This window comes from Podarcis muralis, chromosome 2 (assembly GCF_964188315.1).
Source record: "Podarcis muralis chromosome 2, rPodMur119.hap1.1, whole genome shotgun sequence".
Lineage (NCBI taxonomy): Eukaryota > Metazoa > Chordata > Lepidosauria > Squamata > Lacertidae > Podarcis > Podarcis muralis.
The window spans coordinates 64685893-64699591 of NC_135656.1; the positions used below are offsets into that span (position 1 = coordinate 64685893).

The window sequence follows — 13699 nt, forward strand, 5'->3', positions numbered from 1 at the left end:
GTCTTCCTTTCCTTACCAGGGTCTCTCGGATCCATCCCACTCGCGCCGCCTCAACTCCTTTCCTTTTCCTACTTGCCTTTCTCGCCAGCTGCGGCAGATCCGAGCATCCAGAAGAGGGGATAGGAATAGTCCGTGGCTTGTTTTAGTATTGACAAAGATTGCTGTGGTGCCTGTGAAAGACAGAGACAGGTTTAACGCAGACTCCTGCGCTGCCCAGGGTTGGACTAGATCAAGCATAGGCAAACTCCGGCCCTCCAGATGTCTGGGACTACAATTCCCATCATCCCTAGCTAACAGGGCCAGTTGTCAGGGGTGATGGGAATTGTAGTCCCAAACATCTGGAGGGCCGGAGTTTGCCTATGCCTGGACTAGATGACTTTCAGGGTCCTATTCAACCAAGTGTATTTATGTACAATATTAAACCCACCCAATGCAGTCCACCCGCTTTTTAAATTGTTACAAGGCGCTCCTTTTTCGGGTTAGGTCTTAAGCAGCGCAACCTTAAGCGTGTTTACTCTGATGTAAGTTGTTTTCCCCCCCTCGCTCTGCATATAAAACAGGCTTCGGAGCTGCATCCGAAACTTCCTCCCTCCGCCCTGCCTCTCTCCCCTCCCCTCCGCTTTCATTCTATGTGCGGACTTCAAACACTCTCCTAGCAACCGCCCCAATCGCAGGAAACAGCCTATCGCCGCAGACGGACAGCCGCTCCGACCAATAGACCGTCCGTGCGGCGGCACAGTTCCCGGCCTTCCGCACTCGAGCAACCAATGGCTGCTGGGAGACGGGACTTCCGGCTAAGGTGGAGGAGGCGGAGCGTGCAGGTTTTTGTGTGTGTGTGAGAGAGAGAGTAAAGAGAAGGCGAAGAGAGCAGAGAGCAGTCAGTCGCTGGCTCCCTCGGGAAGGCGGGGGAGGTCCGGCTCTCCCTGCTCGGGCGGCGGAGGGCAGGCAGCAACGGCCACCTCCACCTCACGAGGCTGCCGACAGCGGGGGGGGGGGGGGTGTCTCCGAGTGAAGGGAGCTTGAGCGGCGCCCGCTTCTGTTGTTGCCAAGGGAGGGAGGGGGTCGCCTGTCAGGAGTTGCTCTCTGAGAGGCCGTGAGGAAGAGGCCGGTGGAGGAGGGGGGGCGGCAGGGCGGAGGCGAGTGTCCCCCTCAGGGGCGGCGGGGCAGAGTCCCGGGGAGGACGAAGGGGGGTTGGGGGGGGCGGTGTGGTCGGAAAGGGCGTTTGTGGTCCGAGGATGGAAAGAGAGTGAGTTTCGTAAAAGAGCGGGGAGAGGGGCGGCTGCCCCACAGACGGTTTTTGTGGGTCCCTCGCGACGTGGGGGGAGGGAGAGAGAGAGAGAGGAAAAGGTGGAGGTTTCCTGGGGGGGGGGGGAGCTGAGAAAGGCTGTAAAAGGGGCGCGGGGAGGAAGTGTCCTGCTGACAGCCTGCTTTGCAATGTCCCTTTAAGGCAGGTGGATAAGCCCAGGGTCGGATAGGCCAGAAGGAGGCGGGGGGGGGGGGGCTTCACAAAACCCGGGCGAAGTAGCCCAGAGGCGGGGAGGGTCGCTGCCCGCCTGCCTTCGCTTTCTCTCCGCGGGGCTGGGGGAAGGCTGCGATGAATGGTTTCAGCACTGAGGAAGACAGTCGGGATGGGCCTCCCACCACCCCTTTCTACGGACAGAGTTGCTGCCTTATCGACGACGGGGACCGCTGCGTCCGCCCGGCTGGCAATGCCTCCTTCAGCAAGAGGATCCAGAAGAGCATCTCCCAGAAAAAGCTGAAGCTGGATACTGACAAAAGCGTGAGTTGTGCTGGGGTGAGGGGTGGGATTGCCTCGATGTGCTGCATTTCTCTGTGTTTGCCCTTTCCTGAGAATAATCTCAGATGTTGTTGGTGTTGATCTAATAGCTAGCTGCTGCAGCATAAGCTGCGAAAGGTTTGTGGAGGCTTTTGGTTGCAGTTTTCAGGCCGCCCATCGTTGGAGATGAGCTGTGCTTTAGCAGTACACAAACTGCATTCACTGTAACTTATAATAACTATAACTGGTTTTTAAAAAATAGTTGAAATGAGAGCATGTTGCCTCTACAGTACTTATGTCTTATGTTTCTAGCGTGGAAAGCTACGTAGATAGAGATTTTGCTTCTTTTTTGTTATAGGAAGAGAGTCTACAACATCTTATGTGGTTTCTAACTGCATACTATATTTTTGTCCAGTCTAGCTTTATAAAGTTATGCTGAGTAAAAGAGAGAGAGAGAGAGATCATACATACAAATATAATAATAGAAATGGGAGCAACAATTAGCCAACTTAATTCAGAGTGGAAATACACTTTAATCTCATGATAGAGTGATATTAATTGCACAAAGTTCACAACACATTGCAGATTAGGGAAAACAGCATCATGTCTGGTCGAGGTAAAAAGTTATAACCAGTTCTGAGCTTTTAAGAGCAAGGGTGGAGGTGTCTATAATGCTATGTAAATATATAGCACTGGTATATAGAGGACATTTATCAGTGGCAGTTTGAGGAACCAATAAAACATCCACTTCTTTGTCATACAGTATTACTGTTTGTTATTGACACTGTGGCATTACTGCTGGGAGCTGTTGTATGTACAGTATTTTTAATTGACTGATGTGCCTCTGCAGATTTCAGACTGTTGCCTTGAAAGGGCTGGTTTTAAAAACCTGTTAAATCTCCAACCCTGAAGTAACAAAAAACTTTAATATGTTACAGCAAACGCATAAGAGTCCTGTGGAACTGTAGTGTAAGCTTTCATGGATGTTATCAGATGCCTACTCACTAGAATGATAACTGTAATGCTCTGGAGACAATGAAATAGTCCTCAAGTCTCAAATTGTGGTTAATGAAATTTACTGCCTCTTTGTCCCTGCCCTGTACATGCATGGAGCAGCTATAGGCCTAATAGGTAACTGATATGCTGTCAGACTAAAAAATAAGTAAGTTATACAGAAGTAAGTCTGGTATAAATTTACCTTTATATTTCAAATCATAATAAACCCTCACTATACTTGGTGCCCTGTTATGTAACTTACCAACTTCCAACACACTTGGATCTTTTTCTTTTGCAAGCTGATTTGTAGACAATTATGCAGTGTCCCAAACTAGGAACTAATGCTCAATAAATACTTTCAAATAATTTCTCAGCTCATCTTTTGGGGTTCTGGAATGCCAAGTCCCATTCTGAAACTATAGAAGGGAGGAATGAATTCACCTGCTCCATGTGCAACTCCAAGTTCTAAGCCACAACTTCAGTTTCCCAGACTTCAGCTTATTTACCTCTGCAAGTCCTTATTGGAGGAACTGCTTCCCTTTCTGGCAATGGGAAGGCATGTGGGTAGGAATGAGTGGAGAACTGTTTCCTTGGTGTGGACTGCTGTTAGCACTGCTGCAGCAGCCTGCCATAAACCACAAATAACTTATTTTTAAATGAACTACCTTTGCCCCTCAATATATCAGGGATGGAGAAAGGGTGGAGTAGGCCCCATGATATTTAAGTGGGTTGCTGGTATTCTGCCTCTCAGCAGCCTGCAGGTTAATAAATAAACAAACCGCCCCCCTCCCAAAAAAAGTCCAAGTCTGTGCTAGTGATATTTTGCAGCTTAATTAAATGTAATTTCTACAATGTAATCTTCCACTCTGCTATATTGTGACCACTGTACTATTTCACTGCATGATTTTTTTTATTTTAATTGTTAGGTAGGACATCTGTATATATGTGATTTCCACAAGAACTTCATTCAGAGTGTTCGAAACAAAAGAAAGAGGAAGACCAGTGATGATGGGGGAGACTCTCCAGAGCATGAGATTGATGTCCCAGAGGTACGTAGCATAATTAAATTGGAGATTGTTGCAATTTCTGTTTGACCCTGATTGTATTTTCATTCATCTTGGTCAACCTCCAACCTGAGGGTTGAAGTTTCTCATGAACAACCTTCTGCAGGCCACATACCAGCGGTGGGTGGGTGGTGCAACAAGTGTAATTCCAAGGTTTCTGCAGCCACACCCCACACCTCTCTATCTTCCATCCAGGCAAGCAAAAGGTACACTTCAAGGACACATTCCAGTCAGTTAAAAGCATTTGATGAGGGGGCAGAGCCACAATGTAGCCTGGGGATAGAGTATGGAGTGAGAAGGGTTGTGGTGTGGAAATAATCCCAAAAGACATGAAGGGCCGCATTTGACCACCAGATGTGAGGGTCCTCACTTCTGATCTACAGCCTGAAGGTTACATAGTAAATAAGTAAGGTTATAATCCCTGTGCCTTCACCCTCCAACAGCCTCTTATCGTTTAGGAAAATTAATTTTTGGAAATTTAATTTGTAATAACAGGTTGCTTTTAGAGAAAACAGAGCTCTTGTAGGCTACACACAACTAACCTGCTTTCCTGCAAAATTTAGTGTACTTTTGTACTACTTTATAAAGAAACTGTCCATCACATTTTACTATCATATCCCCTACTGTGGTGATTTTAACTCATCTGATCAGCTATCTCAGGAAAGACCAGGAGTTGTTCTGGCCCCAGGTCACCAGGTCTGCTCCTAGAATAGAACTGAGGGGGTAGGGCAAGACAGCCAGAACTGACATGGGTCAAAAGTGGCTACTCTTTTATACAGTGCTAATCAGCATAGACAGAACAGCCACTACATTATAAGGACTATAACTTGTGCTTGAGCTTGCTTTTCCCTTTCCCTTGTGTGTCATGCATTTTTAGACTATGAGCCTAAGGGTAAGGACCATCTTGGTACTGATTTTTTTAGGTCACTCTTAGAGCCTTTTGGGCAAGATATAAGGTAGGGTATAAAAGGCTTAAATAAATAATAAATAAGCAAGTGACAAACTTGTTTACAGAAGGGAAAGATCTGGATAAGAGATATGCTTTCTGATTTTTACTTAGTGCTTGAAAAGCCTGCTCTTTGTGACATAGACTTTCATAAGTTATGATGGTTTTTGTACTTCTCAAATTATGATTGAAACACAAGTAATTAAAAATGCAACTTCTTCAACAGGCTATATTTTATTTATTTAGTTAGTTAGTTAGTTAGTTATAAAACATTTCTATCCTGTATCATAAAAATATTCCACAGCATTTTACAGCAATATAAAAAACATAAAACCAGACAATAAATAATATAAAGTTAAAAGCAAGTTAAAAGCAAAGGAATTTTTAAAAAATCAGTGGCCCATCTTGGGGGGTGCACTCTTAATTGCCTGCATAAACCTGACGGAATAGAAAAGTTTCCAACAGGCATTTAAAAGTTGGCACAGAAGGCATTCACCTGTACATAGCAGCATATCAATAAAAGAAGTGCTAGGGATTGTTTGAACATCACATTGTATTAACTTTGAATGAAAGTTAAATAAGGATATAGGGTTGCATCCAGAGTTCCCCTCAGTGAGTTGAAGGACTTCTTCCATTTGCGGAATAGACTATTGTGGAATAGAGGCTCCTGCAGGAGGAAGAGATTTTCACCAATTTGACACTACCACCACCCATATTTATCTGAACGGTCCCCCAACACTCTGAATCATGGGACCTGCAGGTGAGAAGGGTAACTGGTGAAAATTTATCTCCCTCCCTCCAGCGGCCTATAAGCAAGTTAGAAACCATGGCAGCTGCCTTACGCTGAGACTATTGGTTCACCTGACTTAGCATTGTCCATTCTGACTTACAGTGGTTCTCCTGGGTTTCAGACAAAAATCGCTCCCAGAACAATCTGGTGATACTGGAGATGAAATGCATGATTGTCTGTGTGCAAAGCATGCGCTCTACCAGTGACCTCTGGCTTGCCCTCTCACAGGAACTCTGGATCCAAGCCTTAATCTTTTAAGAGGGCAAATAAGAATAGTCTAATGTGACCCTGCTGTATCACCAAAGAAATGACTGGGATAGTGTATTCACATCACTTCACCAATATGGTGGCTACAATCCAGAGAGCGCATACAAAATGGAGAGACCATTCTGTTGAAAGTACAGGGAAGTAAGGTGCTTGCAGAGTTGTTGGTGTCCCACTATTTATATGCTAGTTACCTGTTTTGTGTATCGAACAGGAATTCCTTGCCTTAAAACAGGTGATGTTTCTTACAGATTTCTTAGAGTAGATGCATATTTTTAAAAAGACTATACCTTTTAATTGTCAGTCATGCCATCTTTTTTGCAGGTCGACTTGTTTCAACTTCAGGTAAACACACTGCGTCGTTATAAAAGGCATTACAAGTTGCAAACCAGACCTGGCCTGAATAAAGCTCAGCTGGCTGAAGTAAGTTGGATAGCAAGCTTCTGTGCTTTCATTATATGAACCGTGCTTACCCACCACAACCAAACTTATTTATTTTTATTATAATAATACTGACTTGTAATTGTAGCTACTTATTGTAGCTACACATTGTCAGTATGGCACCACTGCCTTCAGTTGTATACTTAGCGCTTCTCAAAGGGTAAAATGTGAAAGGACCTGAAATGCTTCAGCTAATAAATTAAGCTGATTTTCTTCTCTTATTGTTCAAGTTTTTTGAGAGGGAAAAACCACCACCAAATAACATTCTCTTGTTTACATATGTTGCATCAGTCACATGTCATATTAATCCATAGTTTAAATTAAACTATGGTATCATATGAAAGAGTAGCATGCCTGTGCACAGCACATTGCTCAAGTCCTTGTGATGCTCCCCCACTGCTCCTTGCTTTCCTGAACAAAGGGCTGGTCTGCCATGACATATGAACCAGTGTTTATGGTTTGTTTTACTAACAAAATATGATGGTAAGTTGAGGTTTGTTCTTAATTTACTTTTGCCTGTGTCTGTGTCTTTTGCCTGGCACAGGAGCATTGACAGTTAACAAACTGAGGATTTGATTCAGTTCTTGAAAGTGTTGGCCAGTACCTAAATTACAGGTCCATTAAAAAGAAACTTGAGGGAACTGTGGGCAAAAGCACATGTTCATTTAAGGAAATTATGCTTTTCTTCCAGGCCATGCTTTTTTTACCAACACCAAACATTATTATCATTATCATTATTAATAAAATTGTACACCTGAAGATCATAGGGCAGTTCTCAACATCAAAATACAAAATGAGAACCCAAAATACAAAGTACAAACCAATACCCTCCTCTCACAAACACCAAGCTATCAACCAGGCTTGGAAGTTTTGTATGATTTATCAACTGACATCTATAATTGTTCAAGTGGGCAATATCTGTTTTATACTGTAGGTCATTATGTTTCTCAGGGGCTTCTGCAAGGTGTTGTTATGTGTTCTATAGGTTCATTTTCTGCTTTGCATGTCATAGGAAATATCAACTGCCAAGGGATAGGGAGCCTGTGGTCCAGATGCAGTCCAGATGTTGGACTACAACTCCATGATCCCTGACTATTGTCCTGGCTGATGGGAGTTGGGAGTTGAACAACTTCTGGATGACTGCATGTTCTCTATCCCTGGTACAGACCGTGTGCTAGTTCCATATTACAAAACTTTCTAATTTTCTTGTCCTTTCAGACTGTCAGCCGTCACTTCAGGAACATCCCAGTGAATGAGAAAGAGACACTTGCATACTTCATATACATGGTAAAGAGTAACAAGAGTAGGTTGGATCAGAAGTCAGAAAGTAGCAAACTTGAATGAAGATCAGGCAGGTTTGGGACACAATCATATGTGAATTTGAAGAAGCATCAGGTGCATTATGAATACAAAAGAGTTAACATTTTTGTAAATTAAAGTGCAAACTAGAAATTATACAGAAAACTTTTGGTCCAGAATATTAGAATACATGAATATATGTGATGATTCCAGAATTTTCAAAGCCTAATACTTGACTGAAGGGATGGAGATCACAGGAAAAATCAAGAAGTCAAATATAATGCCTGTCCACAGGATTAAAATTAATCTCTTGATTATAAGTCACATGTGATATGAGTTCATCATTCTTTAACTGGATCATACCATATCCATATAGGGCTCTAGGACTTATTTGGTCCAGGTCAGGCATGACACTGGAATTTTGATTCAAAAATCTTGGTCTGGGGTTCCTGTTTTTAAGTGTGGTCACCACTTGTATTTAATACAGGATTACTTGCTTTGAGACAAAATATGTATGGGTGCTAGAAGTTTTTAAACCTCGCCTTTTTGTATGTATATGGTCTTGATAGAATACTAAAACTGTCCAACTCTGCTTATTTGCTACTGGAACTTCTATTTTGTGAATTCACAAAAGTTAAAATGTTAAATGTTCAGGTGTTGTTGTTTTTTTAAAAAGCATCATTTAATTGAGAGCTATTAGAATTTAGACATGCTATCCAATGCTCTTGCAAAGTGCAGTGCACAAATTTAATTCTGTTTTTTCACCATACTAAAAATGGCTTTATTTAAGTTACTGTGGGCCATTGATCAATATTTAAAGCACCAGATTAACAGCACAATTTTATATATATCTACTCAGAAGTAAGCCCCATTGAGTTCCACTGGTCTACTTCCAGAAAAATGAGTGTAGGAGTACAGCCCAGATCTGTAACCAAATATTCAGTTATAGACCTAATCTGATCTTGGTTAGGCAGATATCCATTAGCCTATCTGATGCTTTGACATTTGAATGCACACAAATGCAAAACATCAGTTATGATGTCAGCAGTTATGATGTCTGCTCACTCTAATTTTTGGAAATGAGAATTAGTGCCAATCCACTTCTCTCTCCTACATACAGCCACCTGAAATGTGCAGTGACAAAGTTACCATTGTTTAAATTTCCTGTTGCTCTTCACCTTTTATCCAATCCAGAATTCCTTATGCACTGCACATGTGTTCAGCTTCCTCATTTTCTTCAGTGGAGGAGGCAACACTATGGTCTAAAATAAGTCAACAACTTGTGGCCTGCTACCTTTGGCTTGCAGGTACCTAACGTCTTATGTCCTGGCCAACAACATATACAGATTATTGACCTCTTGATGGACTGCTTAACATGAATGGTGAACTGTATTTTGCTTAGTAAGTTACATCTTGCCTGGTCTAAAGTAAGACTTTACCGAAGGTCAGAGTTGTAACACTCTGTTTCTTGTAGTTTTCAAAAAAATTTCCACATTCAACTTGGAGACTATGAGCATCATATCAGCCCTGTGCTGCTCTAGTCCTTGAATTTGTTTTATAAAAGCACAGATTTAAGCACCTCTGAAATCCATCAGTCTTGTATCGAAGTAAGAGGTGAGTGTACGGTGCAAGATGCCGAAAATCTATTCCAAAGATAATTTCTCAGATGATAAGGTGATAGGCAAGCATTCAAGAGTATTTTGGCATCCTAATAGTAGATCTCTCCCCTACCCCAAACTCATGTTATGCTATGGTGATTAACTGTGTGGAAAGATACTGCTTAATTCAGCCTTACATTTATTTGTTGTTCAATGCAGCCTTATCTTTTTAAATACTTTTCAATCTGACAAAGCGCATGAAAAAACTAAAATTGGTCTCAAAGATGCAACACTCATTTGCAATGGTTTGTTTCTGTTGCAAATAGATGCTCAAGAAACAATGGATATGCGTCATGAATACATATTCTCTCAATTAATTGGATACCACCATTAAATGTGGTTATTTTCAGGCAGCTTCAGCAAAGGGTATGTCAATTTACCATGCACTTCCAACAGATACACAAAGTGCCACTTCTCTTTTCACTGGGAAAAGTGAATCGAACTGACCACCAGAACACAATTAATCTTTATAAGCAGAAGCTTGAGGACATAGTTTTTGATTTATCTCCAGAATATTCATGTTTGCAGTTAGAGGAATTTTGCCATGGTCATCAAAGAGACACACACTGTATGCCTCACTTCTAGACCAAAAATGTACATTTTTTAGTGTTAGGTCTCAATTTTTGTAAATAAACAACTGCAGGGTTTCAGCAGCCAGCTTCAAAATGACTATGGAAAAATGCAGGTGCTACCCCTTTAGGCATGGCTTTGGAAATCAAATCAAGGAAATCATTTCCCCAAATAAATTAATTGGTGTAAAATGTAATTGTTATTCATTACACAAGCAGATCAGCAATTGCTGATATCATAATTGTTGAGTCCTGTTGTAGTTTAGAGACATCTCTATATGCCTTATTTTCAGCTAGACCAACAAGGGTTGAACAAATGTCATGGCAGACAAAATAAGCCATTTTCATGGCTTGTCATGCTAGAAAGGAATCCAGCTCACAGCAATATCTATATTCAGGGAGAAGCCTGTGATTCTTGAACATCTAGTGTAGAATCACCAAAACCGCCATAATGCAGTTGTTTAATGTAATGGCAGATTATGCTGCGTGCCATTTAAGGAAATTATCCAATTCCTTGTGGTTTTAATAAAACCTTCATCAGCATTTTTGAGCTTCAAAGGATGTGAAGGATATTCTAAAATTAATAGAATATGTGAGAACTTAGTCACATTGACATGTTCGTTCATACAAACTGGTGGGTTGCATTTTATCTTGATTCTTGTCAACTATATGGTTTACATGGGGTTTAAGCTAGTCAGCTACAAACTGTGGCTTGGGTGTGACAGTTCACACGTTTAAGATTAGGTGTGGGAGATTATATTGCTGACCACAGCTATACTGAATGAAACTTAACTCCAAGCAAGAAGATCTGTTTGAAACCTTCAAACTCATTCAAGAATCCACTTAAAGCTAGCAGAAGGGCCATCTTTGTTTTAATGGGCTTTGCATCAGAGCCAAAGAACTTAATGTGGCACATCTTCTATAACGAAGTTAACCATCAAATGTGGTGGTCCTCGGTGCATTAGTTGTTGTAGTTGTAGTAGTGCAAGGATTTTTGTTCATCCCTTGAATTGAATGAAGGAAAGAGCAAAGTGATGGGGAATGTGCAATGACAATTATAGCACTGGAATGACACTTTTATGAATACATTGTGCAGTTGATTAAATAGTCAGAAACTAAATCAAGCAAGTCCAAGTGTGTTTCTGCAATATAAATGTTGCATATCAAACTCCTGCACTAAATTTCAGATTTTGTCTTGCAAGGCATATCATGAAATATGATTCAAAAGTTAAGTCCTGCAGTTGTTCTTGCAGAACTCCTAAGTCTTAGATTCATAGACTAATTCAATCAAACCCTTTTTCCCCCGCCACCTGAAATATTTTATCAGTAAACGTATCTGTGTAAACGTCAGCAAAGCCAAAGTAGCTCATGGCTAGGATATTTTTTCAGATTTTCGAAAGCAGACTTTAAAAGCCATGAGCAAGATATATCCCAGAAATGCAGCAATTGGTGACTTGTCTTGAGAGAGAACTTACTAAAACAGTATTTTAAATTTTGTGATAACTATATATTAGCCAAATGCAATTTTTGTGGGGGGTGGGTGGGTTTGGGAGCCTTGCACTTTACCTCGTGTTGATAAATTCTAATGTAAATAAGATGGAACCCCTTGGCATATTAGAAAAAAGCATTTTGATAAAGTTGCTAAGACTTAAAAGGCAGACTGTTGTATTCAGTGCACTAGTGTCACTTCGCCCTGTATGTTGAGATGAGGGACTGATGAATCTTCAGGACAGCTATCCTAAAAGAAGTATCTCTGTACTGGAACAATTGATTAAAGGGCCCTGCTATAATGAAGCAGAACATCAGTGTTCCCTCACTTGTAATATCCCACATGCTCAGTTGTGAATCTAAGGGTGTGCTTGGATTTGTTTGTTTCTTAAAAGTGTGATAGTGGTGCAGGATAATTCTTGCTCTTCTGTAGAATTTACCTATTCTCATTTATTAATACCTTAGATGTTGAATTTCAAATGTTTCTGGAGGGGAAGGGGCTCATGCCTTAAACTCAGAATTTCAATGAAATGCTTAGCAATAGTTTTTTCCTGCTGGTTGTTTTTGAGGTGTAGTTTTGGGTTTTTTTTACAATTTTCAAACATGAGCTTATGGAGTTTGCCTTTTATTACGTTGCCTTCATCCCTCCTTTCTTGTCCTGATACACACTAGAAAAACATGACAACTTACCTGCTTATCTGTGTTTTACACCCCTTTGATATATAACAGGCTTACTGGAGGAAAACAACATCCCTTCCCCTTCATTCATTCTGGTGGGCCTTCAATGTCTTGTTCTGATCTTTATGCCAAATGTTTTAGGCAAGCTTTCATTGTGAAATAATAACTGTGTACTCTTAAAGCAACCTTGTGACTTACAGTGAAACTGTAGAGTTCTTTTCTCTAAGATGTATAGTGTATCCTTCCTTCCACTGTAAGTTAAAACTCTGTGCTGTTGGACAAAGATGTCAATGCCTGAGGTGCATTTTTAATAAATGATCAGTTTTGCTGGTTGCAGTTTTCCTTGTAAATGTACTCATTTATAGGTGTTAATACTATGTTTGCTGAAATCCTCAAATGATGGGCATACAAAGACACTTTCATCACCCATGCGGGAAGAAAAAGCAAAAAAACCTTTTCTCAACTTCAGACATTTTGTACTTGACCTGGTCATACCCAGTTGCTTACCAGTATTCCATATTTTGAAAACTGAAAGCTTGGAAGCAAATCATATTATGTACCTCATGATGTCTGCCAACTGACTTACAATTTTGAGTGCAAGCAAATACCTTGGACAGGCTGAAGAGCAGTTGTCTGGTGGTGCAAAGGAAGAAAGGTGGCTTCCCTCAATGACAAATAGCAAATGGTGTAGTGGATAGAGTGTTGTGACTAAGACTGAGGAGATCAGTGTTGAAGGCCCAGCCAGCCAAGAAGCTCACTTTGTGAATATGGATAAGTCGCTATATGGTTCAGCCTATATGGTTCTATGGGTAAAGGTATGGCGTAGAACAAGAGCTGCCCATTTTAGCTGCCCCGAGCAGCTTTTAGGCAGTGCAGGATGTATGCAAACATAAATTAAATAGCATAATTGTGTTTGTGCATAGACTACTAATATATTCCAGGATAAAGCTGTCTTAGTACATATTATAGATTTTCACTGCATCATCTGAAATCTATGTTGAAATTTGAGTTTAGTCTTATGATAGGCAAAATAGCAATTTGTTTATGTTGACAAGTTTGAACAGGAAGCACTGCTTGAAAATCTTGTCACAACTATATAGTCAGAATAGGTCACATTTCAGTTGCAGGAATTAGTTGAACATTATAGAGAACACAGAGCTCTGTTTTTAAAATAAATAGATAAATAAAGTAAAGTGAAATGCCTGTCCTTGTAAACTTGTCACATTTTTAAATTTATACTGGTGTTCCAAACTACTTCTATTCTCTTTGGGCTATTGCTGTTGTTATGTTAGTAATCAGCCATTTTAACTACCCTTTGGGAAACTGTTACCAAGAAGAGCCTTCAAGAATCCACTTAAAGCTGGCAGAAGGGGCGCCAAGGACAAAGCACACCAAGGATAGTTCAAGTGTGTGCTGTTGTGCTTCCACTATATAAATGGATTGTTTTCTGAGAGCTTTACATTATAATGCTCATAGCTTGGTTCTTGGGATTCTTGGGGCAAAGGCATGTAGCTTTCAAACCACCGATCTCTGAACTGGGTGACTTCTGCATCATTGCTCTAGATTAGCGCATTATAATCTGAGTACTGGACTGTGATCATTCTGTGTACTTCCCTCCTGTATGCTTTTTGACCATATGAGGGCAGTATCATCTAAGCAAGCACAGCTGGTATTGCAGCCTTATAACCTTGGGCAGTGTTTGTGCCCCTCCCCTTCCCTCTCAGCCGCA

General features: G+C 41.1%; 1 protein-coding gene across 2 annotated transcripts; it reads left to right on the forward strand.

Annotated features, from left to right (window-relative positions):
• The first annotated feature begins 1148 nt into the window (after nucleotides 1-1148).
• On the forward strand, nucleotides 1149-12306 carry SAP30L (SAP30 like). 2 transcript variants are annotated; one of them, XM_028718339.2, is made up of 4 exons: nucleotides 1149-1780; nucleotides 3700-3822; nucleotides 6162-6182; nucleotides 7497-12306. In XM_028718339.2, exons 1-4 carry the CDS (start codon nucleotides 1595-1597, stop codon nucleotides 7620-7622), a joined length of 456 nt encoding a protein of 151 aa, XP_028574172.1. In that variant the 5' UTR covers nucleotides 1149-1594; the 3' UTR covers nucleotides 7623-12306. The 2 variants fall into 2 exon arrangements, with proteins under 2 accessions (XP_028574172.1, XP_028574171.1); XM_028718338.2 differs by having other exon boundaries at nucleotides 1167-1780; nucleotides 6162-6260.
• Nucleotides 12307-13699: the final 1393 nt, after the last annotated feature.

Bases quoted from the DNA above. Each gene is read 5' to 3' on its own strand.
- SAP30L (XM_028718338.2), top strand. From the start codon at position 1,595: ATGAATGGTTTCAGCACTGAGGAAGACAGTCGGGATGGGCCTCCCACC. The intron at 1,781-3,699 runs GTGAGTTGTGCT...TTTAATTGTTAG, and splicing joins AGCTGGATACTGACAAAAGC to GTAGGACATCTGTATATATG. The intron at 3,823-6,161 runs GTACGTAGCATA...TCTTTTTTGCAG, and splicing joins ATGAGATTGATGTCCCAGAG to GTCGACTTGTTTCAACTTCA.